This window comes from Mastigoproctus giganteus, chromosome 7 (genome assembly GCF_048544385.1).
Source record: "Mastigoproctus giganteus isolate SK-2022 chromosome 7, ASM4854438v1, whole genome shotgun sequence".
NCBI lineage: Eukaryota > Metazoa > Arthropoda > Arachnida > Uropygi > Thelyphonidae > Mastigoproctus > Mastigoproctus giganteus.
The window spans coordinates 81238835-81252771 of record NC_143581.1 but is presented as its reverse complement, the minus strand read 5'-3'; the positions used below and the strand labels follow the sequence as shown (position 1 = coordinate 81252771).

The window sequence follows — 13937 nt, the reverse complement described above, 5'->3', positions numbered from 1 at the left end:
CTCATACACTTGCTTTCTTGCATCACATGCCACTACTACATCATAAATCATCACATATTGTGCTTTTCCCAACACATTAATTCTGGCAATAAAACGATTTTTAAAAGTAAGCCAAAATAAACATATCGGGGAAAAAAAGTTAACCTAAAACTTTGTATATTACCTATATTTATACTGAGGTAATTTGTTGTTGGTGGGTGGGTTTTGTGAGCAATACTGAATGGATAAGAGATCTGACTGATGAATCGCTGCATGTCTTGCCTCATGCAATATGCCTATTTTCATGTAAAATAGTAAAATCTTGATGGAGCAGCACTTCTTGGTAAAGCTACAATCTTTTTAACCTGCATACAATGACCACATGTAAATAAATTTCCCTGTTCTCAAATGAAACTCCATACAGTACCTAGAGGATAGATGTATTCATGTGATTAGTTTTTTTTTATTATTATTTATTTATTTTGCATTGGATGGATGGGGATAAAATTACAAGGGATAGTCTAACCTAATTTAACTCCTGATGATGTCATATTTTATTATTAGTATATGCAGAGGCTAGTCAATAAGTTGGATGATCTTTAGAGCAGTCTTTCAAGTGTCCAACAAACAAACCACATAAAAAGTTTTCATTCTTAATACTTTTTTATGTGGTTTGTTTGCAGGAAACTTGGTCTAGCAAACTATGGGAACAGTTCTCAATTGCAGAATTTTTACAATAAATTCTGATATAAGACTGTGCAAGAGGGAAGGATATTTTGTAACATATACTTCATTTCTAGAAATTACAAGTATTGTATATTACCTTTATCACACCTTTGTAAAAAAGTAAAAAGGTAAAGTGCAGCCATTATCAACCCACTGCAGGATGAAAGCCTCCTCCTATTCGTATATTACCTTTATTCATACTAAGGAAAATTTCTAATTGCCAGTATTCTGAACCACAATTGTAGCTTTAATCTAGAAAAATACTAACTTTGCAGTTTGTGGTACCTAAATCTTTTCTCTACTAAATCTTTTTCTTTTTCTCTTTTCTCTACTAAATCTTTTCCCTGCTTTTCTCTTCCCTGGCTTCTTCTAAGGTATTTCAAGATTTTGTGTTTTGGCTAGTGGCCAATTTGCCTTTGTCCGTACAACTAACAGCAAAAAGGACTTCGACCTTTACCTAGATGGTGCTGTGAACAATTAACAAGCACTACGCAAACAATCTAACAATCTTTTTCTCTAAAATCCTCACTAATAAACACTCCATCAGCAAGACAAAATCAAAAATTTGATTTTACCATGTATCAATAAATAAAGATGAGGAACTTTATTGATTATGTCTTCAAATTCTCTCTCTCTTTCTAAATTAAAATAATGATTGCTCTCTCTCTCTCTCTCTCTCTCTCTCTCTCTCTCTCTCTCTCTCAGCCATGCACCAATTAACAGTGCACCAATTCAATATTAAAAATTCTTCTGGTATGAAAAGTAAATTAATTGTCTCACCCAAGACTGATGATCCCATCGACATTTTTGACATCATACCTACTCAGGAGGCAACTTTCGACTCTGCTGTTATGGCATACAATGAACTTTCTGATTTTGTTGCTGTTTTGTTGGATGTTTACAGAAATAAAGAGTTTAGGACCTCATTACCCTGATGATTTCAACATGCAATAGTAAATCACATCAGAACCTGGTGCACCATTTGTTGATTTGTTTAGGGCTTCCTTTATTTCCAACAATATGAAGAATGATTATAAGAAAGAGGTAATCTTGTAGTCTCTAGGGCTATGAGGGGTAATCAAAAAAGAATTTCCTCTGACCGTGTTCTCTAGGTCCCAGGCGGCTGAGATTTGGAACGTTTATTACTACTTCTTTATGTAGTCTTCACCCAAAGGGAGCAATATGGCCTTAGTTGCTAATGCTCCTAAAAACCAAATAAACAAACAAACAAACAAACTTCACCCAAAATGAAATTTTTTCACTTATGCCATTTTTGTAATAGGCTCGCTTTGCTCTTGAAACCAGTTTCTGTCACAGAAATTACCTCCACATTGCAAAAAAATGCTTTCGATAGAAAAATTATTTCAGCTGCAGAAATATGAAGTAATCAAAAGGTGTCAGATCAGGGGAATAAGGCAGGTGTGGCAAGATATGAAGTCATAAGTTCCAGGCATGATCAGCAGTATGAAGCAACAAAACACCTTTGCTGAGCATTCCACATCATTTTGCCACACATAATTGCTTCAGTAAGTTGCTACAGTAATGTGCAATGATGGTAGGAACTCTTCTCCAGGTAATCTGTGAGAAAAATGCCAATCTCATCCCAGAAAACTGATAGCAAAACCTTCCCTCCAGATAGTTACACTGTACCTTTTTGGAGATTTGGTGGTGATGATTTGTTTTGACCCAAAAAACAAAACCTGTTTTGTTTATGGGTCAAAGTGACATAACCATGTTCCATCCATAGTCGGCAACAAAGGAAAAAAAAAAAAAAGATCACTGTCACACACGGTGATAAATTCAGCAGAGCTGGCTTGTCACTTTTCTTTTTGAAGACATGTGAGCAAGCAAGGAATCCATCATGCTGCAACCTTATTCATATTCAATCAATATGAATTATGCTCTCAACTGATTCATAGCTCTACCTGAGTCTGAGTCTCAGCAATTACCTATTTAATTGTTATCTGGCAGTCATTGAGGATTAGTTGTTCAATTTTTACCACAAATTCAGCCATGTGAGATAAGGATGACCTTCCACTTTTTTCTTCATCATGAATGCTCTTCCAGTTGCACTGGAACTGTCTTCACTAATGTTTTATGTCATAAGCTGGATAGATATCCCCATACACTGTAGACATCTCTTCATGGATAGTCCTTGGCTATTTGCCTTGCAAAATCAAGAATACGATAATGGAAGAATATTCAACTTTATCCATGATGACACACTGTCACACATTGAGCTTGGTAAAAAAAGAAACATAAGTGTTAGATCAATGAAATTTTTGGCATGTATTACTAGATAAACAAGCAATATGGTCAATAAAACACAACATTTATAGAATACACAGAAGATCACGGGGAAAAACTTTTTGATAGCCCTCGCAGTTTCTAAATTTAACATTGAAATTTAATTTGCATTGCTTAGCCTTTATTTCATTCCAAGTTTCCATTGAATATATGCAAATGTGGAGCCTCAGGTTGTGTTAAGTCTCCTAATAAAGAAAAATGGAAAAAGAGGAATCTCCTTATAAATATATATTATAAATATGTTCCTTGTTTGGTGATAGGTAAAACAAAACTAGAGTTAACACAGATCCTAAAAAACTATAACATCTAATGAGGTCTGCAGGTGAATGTATGTATTTGAATGGGAATGGAGTTCAGAAGAATGGCTACACATCCACACACAGCAATCACGTTATTCAATTTTGTTGGTACAGTATAGTTATTGATTGTTGGAGTCACCTGTGAAGCAAGGTTGGTTTCTACAAGACATGCTTGCTGGACTATAGTGCTTGATTAGATCACAAATATCATCATTATTGCTATGGATGCCTCTACAATTCTATTGCATGATGCAATTCATTACATTTTTTTATTGGTTAAGTTTGATTTTTGGCCTGTTTTTAGATCTAGTCTGTTTATGTCAGTTCAGTTTCATTTTCTCCTTTTTTTGGGACAGCAGAACATCCATTGTCTATATCATCTTCTGCACAAAGAGAAAAGATTGGTTCATCATGTTGGCATTGTTATCTACATCCAAGTTCATGAAGAGAGGACATGTAGTCAAAGGGGAGGGGTGCACTTATGAAGAAAGGCTTAAGTTCTACAAGTTGCAGCATCTGGAAATTAGGCACCTGCGAGGTGATCTGATCGAGGTGTATAAGGCCTTCCCAGGATAATTCCGCTTGCTCAGGTTAAGAACCTGAGTGGGCATAGATTCAAATTGAGGAAAGACAGTTGTAGAATAGATGTGTGGAAGTTTGCCTTTAGCCAGCGGGTATTTTAATGATTGCTGGAACAGACTTAACATCTGCTGTTGAAGTTGATATCTTAAATAAATTTAAGGCTGAACTAGACAAACATTTGGAGTGACTGGATGGGTGAAACGGAAAGGGGTTTTTTTTTTGGGTTTTTTTTGGCTGATGCTGTATAAGCTTGCTTTCTTGCGCCATATGCCTTAACAAATGCTAATGCTAATTTTTATCCAGTCTTCTTGGTTGGAGCTGATGTTTTAATTTTTACAGATTATGGTGGAGTATGGGTTGCAGTTTATTGAGCAGTAATTGGAGTAATAAAAGAAAATAACAATACAGTATACATTCCAGCGACAAATTTTAATGCATAAAAATGGAACTTTCAGGGTAAATGGACCCTTTCTTCAGAATTATACATTATACAGATTCTAACAGATTCTATATACAGATTCTAACAGAATCTGTATACGTTATAATGCTGAAGAAAGGGTCCATTTATCCTGAAAGCTCCATTTTTAGTCATTAAAATTTGTCACTGGATGTATTCTACTATATTTTTATTTTCTTTTAGTCATGGAATCCAGTATCACAGGCCCTTTTTCATTTATAATTGGAGTAATGTTGGTGCAGTTCATCAAACTGTTCCTTACAAGACTGCTATGAAGATGATAGTATTGTTCATGCCCAATCTGCAATACATATGGATGGTGGAATTGAGACCCCAGTTTGTGCCATTATTGACTGGAATTTCTTTGCTACTGCCGAATAAATATATTTCAGTGTGTTGAGCATTATTTGCTTCTTGGTGACTTTTTTTGCTTTGCTCTACCCCCATTATACATTTAAAAAACATTTTTTCTATTTTTCACAGTTTGTAAGCTTTGGAGTAGGCTCAATGTTGGCCTTTACAATTTGAACAAATCAATGTTTTAACATAACAATCTGTGTACAGGATTTGGATCCACAGTTAGAAAATATTGCATCTCTTCAACAAACCATTTCAGAATAAGTATATTTTTTGGCACTTATAGCATATTACAGGTTTATGTGGTCTTACTCTCAGTATGTTGAAAGGTTTGTTTGGTGGGCCAAATGTAAGTATGGTATCCTGTGTGGGAAGAAGCTCACCATCTTTTCTGATCATGATGCACTTAACCTGCATGACGTTTTGGGCTTGCAACTTCAAGACCAGTTCATACTCTTTGATATTTATCAGGTTCATCCAGAAATAAGTCTTTTGAGGTATGTAAAGTTTGAAAGTTTGAGCAGAGCCTTTGGTTGCTTATGACTTGCAGTTTCAATTGGCAGATCACAAGATAAGTAATTTCACCTCTTTTTTTTTTTTTTTTTTTGGTGAAATATACTTCCCTGTGGTTTCTAAACTTTTTGTACAAAGAATGGAGACAGAGTATTCACGCATTTGTTTGTCATTTACATATCTACAGTACACAGGAGCTTTTAACTTGTAGATTGGACAGAAAGTAGCACAGTTATTAATTATCTGTATTATACTTTTCTTGATGAAAGAAGTATCACCATTCCTTATAATGGGAAAAGCTGATCACTTACAATTTGTGGCAGAGGATGACAAACAATAGCCAATTATGGATAAAAAATAGGAACACACTGACAGATGTCAACTCCTACTAATGTTTGTATGAGAGAACTCTTTCAGTAACAACCAAATAACAGGCACTTCTTTATTAACATTTTGGTGCATAACAGATGGGGCATATGTAATGGCAAATACATTACTCATAAAATTAATATACCTTACAAAAAAAAAAAAAAAAATTAAATAATTTTAATGATTTATTTCAGTGATATGGACTCCATTTATGCACATTTTACACATTTAAGCTTAGTTAATTACATAAAGTTGTCATCAATTTAAAAAAAAAAAAAAATGATTAAAACAAATGGAATGCAGATGAACTTGTCATGAACTTATCATTCAGCAAAATATGAAACCTCTTTAGCTATTATATGTTATGTGCATTTCTTTTTTCCCACAAAGGTATTACAAGCTGCTGTGGATAGTGTGAAAGAACAAAATTTCCTCAACTCCATGCAGCAGGGTTCATTTAAGCACTCTAGGATCCCAAGAATACATACAATTTTGTGGCCTTGGGTTAATTTTAGGATTTAAACATAATACTGCATATGGCATTTATTCATATACAAGCAGATTTTACTGCATATCAGTTTATTTTTTTATTTCATGTTTACACTTTTCCATTTAAATAGAAAATAGGGTTTAAATGCATAGAGTGGCTTCCCACCCAATGTTTCAGAAATGAAATGGAATGTGGGGTGGGGAGTCAGGCCAACACATGCCACATTGGTAGTGTTCAACTGGTAGCTCAACTGGTTCTTCCGAATGAATGGAGGGATTATACTTTCTGCAGTCTTTCATTTTTTGACAGAAAGCCTTTTTTGTTTTTGAGACAAGTAATGTAACACTAGGAGAAACAGTACAATAAATAAATACAGAGTACATATTGCAAAAATACAGTAAAACTTTAATTATTTTTCCTTCCAAAGTATATACTATACTATATTCATGGATAAATTTTAGAAGGAAAAATAAAAAAAAAAAACGTTACACACAATGAGAAATCAAGATTCACTGAAGCCCCAATGTTTTTTTTTTTTTTTTTTTTTTGATTTGGTAGTTGTTGGCGCATCGGCTTCTGTGGCCATATTGCACCTCCCAAGGTTTTTGCAGTACTTTGATCCAAGCCCGAGGCGGGAATCGAACCCGCGACCTTTGGGTTGCCGGGCAGGTACTTTACCCACTCGGCTAGCCCGGTCGGCTAAGCCCCAATGTAGGGTATCATTAAAGATAGAACATTTTCTACAATAGCCACAGAATCTGTCCATGTCTTTTGAAAGGGTATAATCACTTTGTCTACTTAATTTAAGTTTATGGGCAAATACAAATGGATGAAAATTGCTGTATCAATATTGTTTATAAATAAAATTAATTGTTTTTTTAAATATAAATAGTAAACATATTTAATAATACACTGCTTTTGATCAATCTGACAGCTGAAGTTGCTGGATTTGCCCATTTTCTTAATCAGAACTTGAAAAAAGTAATGCAGATAATGGTTTTCCAGATCTGGGAGATTTGATTGCACTATGTATTTATGAAAATTTAATAATTTTATTTGATAAAAGTGTTAAATGAAAAACATAAAAATGTTACTGGCTGTCAAGCAGTTACATTTTTTTTTTTTGAGAAAGCACAATCATCAAATGAAATTTAAGTTTTATAAGTTTATTAGAATAGCAAAATTGATTTGTCTTAAATAATACCTAGATTTTGCTGATTTGATGCAAGAGATGCTGCACTCACTCCTTCTGGGTCAAGTTTCAGATCTATGAAATAAGCAGCTTCCTATTTAAAAAAAAAAAAAAAAAAAACGTGTAAATTTATAAACTCATAATCAAAAAACATGAATAAACCAAAATTATTATATATTTTAAACACAAATGAGTAGTATTTTTCCTTCTCTTTTTGCTTTTGATAAAACATATAATTACAACCTATGTTTAACTAATATCCATTAAGTATATGAGTAAATATGAAAAAATATTTGAAATTTCCAAAAGATAAAATTATAATTGAATAAAATTTTTAAAAAAGAGCACTGAAATGTCACTTTCCTTGATAGCTGTTGCACGATCCCCCCCCCCCCTCCTCCTTTTAATACCAATTTCAGTATTAGCAAAATGATGCATGGAAGCATCAGCTATTGAAAAAAAAAAAAAAAAAAAACACTCTGTTTGCCTATTCCTTCTAACCATTTGTCCAATCCTCCTTTAAATTTGTTTGTTTGTTAGTTGGTTTCTAGGAGCTTTAGCAACTAAGGCCATATTGCTCTGGGAATATGCGGTGGTCATTCCCTGACCTTTCCGCATCCTCCGTATTTGGTGGTGACAGGCTCGAACCCCGGTCTAATCAAGAAGTGTGTGCTATGCACTGCTGCTCCTTCCCACCTGGCTATGAAGGTGCCCCCTTTAAATTTATTAACATACCCATTTCAGCTTCTAGAGCACCATTTGAAAATTTATTCTAATAATTAATTACTATTTAGCTAAAAGCAAATTTGCATACATGTATTCTACAACTATCCTATTCCGATTTAAATTTCATGTCTCCCCATCATGGTTTAGTTTGCTCAATTCATTTATATCCTTAAAGACTTCAACCATATCTCCTTGCAGATACTTAGTTTCGAGAACTCCAGTCTTCCTTACTAAGAATATCATTTTGTTGCTCTTCTCTAGATCTTTCCTAAAATGAGGTGTTCAAACCTGCATGCAGTAATCAAGATAAGGCTTAACAATTGCCTTATAAAATAGAATAATCACTTCCTCATCATCAATAAGACAGTCTTTTTCCCTGCTGGAAAAGTTCCTGTACATCACTAACACAATCCCCATAACCTGTTCTAGTAGAAACTGTGTGTGTGTGTGGTATGGGTGTTTAATGGCATCTATTCATAGGAATGTTTAAAATAATAATTAATATGAAGGCAGCTCAATTTCATTTCAGCTCAGAAACTATTTATATTCAATCATAAATTCCAATTTCTTTCAAAAAACGGTAAAGTTCATTAATATTTGCTTCCTCTCCAATGATATGATTTAATGTCATCAATTCTTGGAAATTAGCCAGAGAAAGACATATTGAAGTTTGATGTCGATAATGTGCACAGTCAATCAAAATATGTTTAACTGTTAGATGTTCTGAGAAGTGTGAAAACTGAGGAGGATCATCGCCTGCAAGTAGATGGAGGTGAGTCAGATGAGTATGGCCTAGTCTAATCCTTGCGAGTACCACTTCTTCTCACCGAACTGTCGGAATGTTTGAGTGCCAAAATTTTGGATCTTGTTTCAATTGGAAGAGTTTATTATTTGTTTTTTTATGCCATACCTCTGTCCACAGTGTATGGTATGCTGCTTGAATTATAATTTTAATAATCAGAAGCTGGAATGAAGACAGAGGTTAAGTCTAAAGTTGATGGATTTTTAGCAGAAATATCAGCCAGTTCATTCCCTTTAATGCCTGAATGAGGTGAAATCCAGTAAAAGTTCACTCATTGCTGCCGATCTTAATTTCCAACAGCAAACTCCTGATTTGATTTATAACAGGGTGATCCATATGAGAGGAATTCTGCATTGCTCTAATTGAGCTGAGAGAGTCTGTGTAAGCTAAATATTTTTCAGATGGGTAAAGAGTCAAATTTTCTACAGCTAATTGAATTGCATATAATTCTGCAGCAGAGCTGCTATACTCAGGCGGAAGATAAGCTGATATGATAGCCAAGGGAAACACTACTGCTGCTTCAACAGTTGAATGAGATTTGGAACCATCAGGATATATCAGTAAGAAGTCAGCTTAGTTTGAATATAGCTAGCATGGAGTAGATGCACATTTAGAGTCATAGACAGTTCTTTCTCCATTGAAGAAAATATGTATCACATGTCAGTTGAGGAAAGGGGGTCCATGGTGGAGGAGAATAATTTTTTACCTGTTGCCTATTGTAGAGAGGAATATTCCAATTCTGTGTTATTTCAAAGAGCCATAGGCCTGCTGGTCATATTTTACTGGTTTATTTCTATAGAGAGTGTGAAATGGTGGATAAAAGAGGTATGGCTAAATAGGATGCGGAGAGCAACTTTGTATTTTGTCTGCATATTTAAGTAATAACATTCTTCTGCAGAGGTACAGAGGGGACTCATGAGCTTCAATTTATAGACTATAGGTTGGAGATGTCCTATAAGCGCCAAGAGCAATCTGTAGTGCATTGTGTTGTATAGGATCCAGCCAACGTAATACACTCCTTCGGGCAGAATCATAAACTGGAGCACCATAATCCAAATGGGATCTAACCAGTGCTCTATATAAGAGCAGCAAAGTTGTACGATTTGCTCCCCAAGACAGGGCAGATAAAGCTCTTAGCATGTTCAGCTTTTTCAGACAGGTAGTGCATATTAATTTAATGTGCTCAAAGAAGTTTAACTTGCTATCAAGAATCAATCCCAAGAATCTGATATTTTTGGCAATCGGAATGGTGCAATTTGATATCTGAAGTTCAGGGTCTATATGCAATTTGTGTTGATTTCAAAAGTGGATTGCAACAGTTTTCTGATAGGAAAGACGATATCCATTGAGCTCAGCCCAATTTTGCATTTTATTGAGGGTCATCTGCAGTTGCCGTTTGATAAATCTCATATTCTGAGAATGGCAAGAAACAGAGAGATTGTCAGCGTAAAGATATGCCTCCACAGTATTTGGGAGTTCTTTTGTAATGGAATTAATTCTAAGGGCAAATAGGGTTGCACTCAGTACTGTGGTCAGTACTGAGTGCTATAAGCGCCAAGAATGCGAGAATGTAGTAGAAAGGGAGTTTTGATATCGAACCTGGAAAGTGTGGCTTTGGAGGAAGTTCTTAATAAATATGAGCAGGTTGCCTTGTAGACCAAGAGTATGGTCACTGAGAGCATCATACCGCCGGGTGGTATCAAATGCCTTCTCTGCATTATGGAGACCATAACAAGGTGTTTGTTTTTTACAAGGGCATTGCGAATTTCAGATTCAGCCTTGATCATCAGATGATCTGTTTTGGAGAAAGCCATGTTGACAATTACTCAGCAGATGTTGAGTTTCAATGATCCAAATGAGTCGACTGTGGATCATTTTTTTTGAGAATTTCACCAAGGCAATTGACAAAGAGATTGGCCTGCAATTATAAGGACAGGAGGGATATTTTCTAGGTTTCAAAAAGGCTAAAACTGTAGCATGGTGCCAGGAGGTTGGAAAAATATTTTCCAGAAAGATCTGGTTAAAAAAGACTAGCAGCAGTTGTTTTGTCATCAAGATGCTGCAGCATGACATAATAGATGCCATCTGGTCCAGTGGCACTGTTTCATGTTGTTTAGATGGCCTGTAAAAGTTCACAATATTGAAGAGGCTGATTATATGGAAGTGATTATGAGGTTCAAAAGTTGATGGATCTCTGTTCAGTGATTGTCTTAATTTTCTGTAATTCCGGAGTGTAGTTTGAAGCAGCTGAGACTTGGGCAAAGGTTTTGGCCAAGGAATGCACAATATCTAAAGGAGAAGAGAATTCTTGCCCATTGCAAGAAAGAATTGGAGAAGGGATGGTTGAAAACTTCCCAGAAAGCTGCCTAATTTTCTTCCATATTAATCGGAAGTCGATATTGCTATTGATAATATATGCGAATCGAGTCCATGAATCTTTCTTGGCTTTCCTTTGAATGAAACGTGCTTTTTCCCTTAGCTTCTTGTAGCTAATTAGACTGGGTGTAGTTGGAGACTGAGGGAATAAATTAAATGCCTTGTTTTTTTTCCTTCCTTCGCTTATTGTGCACTTCTTAATTCCACCAGTAGTTGAAGTGCCATCTGGTCGGGGGATTTGATAATGGAATTGAGTATTTAGCTGCAACTAAAAGACAGGATGTGATATAATCAGTGCTTTATCTATGGGCTTGTAGTTGAATGGTTTTTTTGTCCAGAGTGATTGCTGACTGAAATTTGGCCAAATTGTCTTTAGAGAATTTCCAGTTCCTGCAGGGTTGGTATAATGATGGTTGTGTAGTAAGCAGGTTACAAACAATTTTTTTTTTGATTTGGTAGTTGTTGGTGCATCGGCTTCTGTGGCCATATTGCACCTCCCAAGGTTTTTTGCATTTTGCAGTACTTTGATCCAAGCTCGAGGCGGGAATCGAACCCGCGACCTTTGGGTTGCCAGGCAGGTACTTTACCCACTCGCGCTAGCCCGTTCGGCTTACAAACAATTGGGAAGTTGGTAACTATCTATGGGATCATTTAATACATACCACTCTATAGTTGGGACCAGTACTGAGAGAACTAATTGAGAGATCAATTGCTGTATTGAGTATGGTGAGGTTTTGGGTCCCTAGAAATATTTCAATGAGTCTACCCTGTTTATCTTATTTTGGAGCACCCCATAAGGGTGATGTCTATTAAAATTCCCAAATATACAGAAGGGGTAGAGGATTCTGTATGATGAGATCTTCAAGATCTTTTAAACAGTAAGTATGGTTTGGCGGTAAGTATATTGAGACAAGCATTATGGCAATATGGAGAGTTATATGAACAGCAACAGCTTCTAATTCAGTCTGAACGAGGAATATGTTTAGTTGGGATCTTTGAATTTATGAGGATTGCCACATCGCCATGGGCAGCATTAGCTGTATTACGATCTCTTCGATAAAGGCAGCAGTTCTTTATCAAAGGAAAAATTTGTAAGGTTAAGTAAGTTTCCTGGTGACAAAGGGCAACTGGAGAAAATCAGTTAATTAGATCTTTTTATATCATCTGTGTTGCAATGAAAGCCTCTGCAATTCCATTGTAAAATGGTGTGCATCATTTAGGTTTTGTGAGGATGATTCATCTGACTGTTTTTTGTATGAGGAGCATTTTTTCCAGTCTTTTTTTGGGAAGGTGGGGCATCCAATATCCATTGTGTCATTTGCATGGAGTTCTAGTATGGGTTCCTCAAATTCTGAATGAACATCAACTTCCATGCTATTGGTGGGTGATTCGGTTTTCTTGCTCTCTTTAGTGGTTTTCAATTGTTCACTGTCGAGCAAATCCTTTGCATTATCGGTCAGGATGTTAATTGGAGTGTTGGTCCCTTTGCTAGTTTTAGCTTGAGGTGTGTCTTTTCCAGAGTTTGCTAGTGTAGTTTTAACCCAGTTAGCTATAGATGTGCTGGGTGGTATTGATACATCAGTTTGAGCTGTTGTTGAGTGAGAGCTTCGAGTGTGAGATACATAAGAACAGCTGGGCATGGTAAACATAACTTGTCTACATGCCTCATGGTATGTCACTTTATGTTTTGTTTTATATTTTTTGTATTTTCTTCCCAGTTTTCCACATTTCACATGATTCTGAAAAGGCTGGATGACTTTCTTTACAGTTGGGGCAAAAGGGAGTTCAGGCTGTGCAATCTGCTTGTGTATGCTCCTTGGAACCACAAATAGGACACATGGCATCACCTCTACATGCCTGCTGGGAGTGTCCATATTTCTGGCATTTAAAACAATGAATGGGATTAGGAATATAAGACCAGATTCTGCAGTTTAAATAGCCAGATTTTACTGATGATGGCAATTCTAGGGCGCTAAAAGTTAAGATTATGGATCGAGTCAGAACGAGATTTCCATCTTTCTTAGTTATTATACATTTGGTTACCTTTTGATTTCTCACTTCTTGAACTAATTATTCTTCATATTATGTTGTTGTTATTTTGGTTTTTAGGAGCATTAGCAACTAAGGCCATATTGCTTCGGGGTATGCGGTGGTCATTCCCTGACCTTTCCGCATCCTCCGTATTTGGTGGTGACGGGCTCGAACCCCGGTCTAATCAAGAAGCGTGTGCTATGCACTGCTGCTCCTTCCCACCTGGCTACGGAGGCACCAATTATTCTTCAGAAATTGTAATTAGGTCCGATGTGATGACACCTTTGGACAAATTTAACGTATTGTGAGGAGATTGTGAGAGAATTTAACAAATTTAACGTATTGTGAGAGAGAGAGAGAGAGAGAGAGAGAGAGAGAGAGAGAGAGAGAGAGAGAGAGAGAGAGAGAGAGAGCGATTATCACCAGAAATTTGGTATCTCATTGCACTGCGCTTCTCTTCAGATTCTTTTTTGTTGATTAGTGACATTGACATCAGACATTTCTGATCTTGAGCTTGAAGGCTCCAATGGCAGAAAATTATTCAAATCCATGCTTGCTCCTTTTAGCCCTGGGAGAGGTTATTCTTCTTCCAGGTTACTGGCCCCACCATTTGGAGGGAGGAGTGGTGCCAACCAGTGACCATGCAATCAGAAAAACAGGAGAGCAGTATGTTGCTAGCGATAGCAGTAACGTTGCTAGCAGTGATGTTGCTCAGCAAGGGAAGCAGTAAT

At 36.1% G+C, this 13937-nt stretch overlaps 1 protein-coding gene across 1 annotated transcript in view; it reads right to left on the bottom strand.

The window, feature by feature from the left end:
• The window catches only part of LOC150083028 (DNA-dependent protein kinase catalytic subunit-like), a 183460-nt gene that overhangs the window by 121066 nt on the left and 48457 nt on the right, over positions 1–13937 (bottom strand). Inside the window, exon 3 of the mRNA XM_090378361.1 lies at positions 7284–7365. Coding sequence (XP_090234487.1) covers positions 7284–7365 — 82 coding nt within the window. The remainder of the gene's footprint in view (positions 1–7283; positions 7366–13937) is intronic.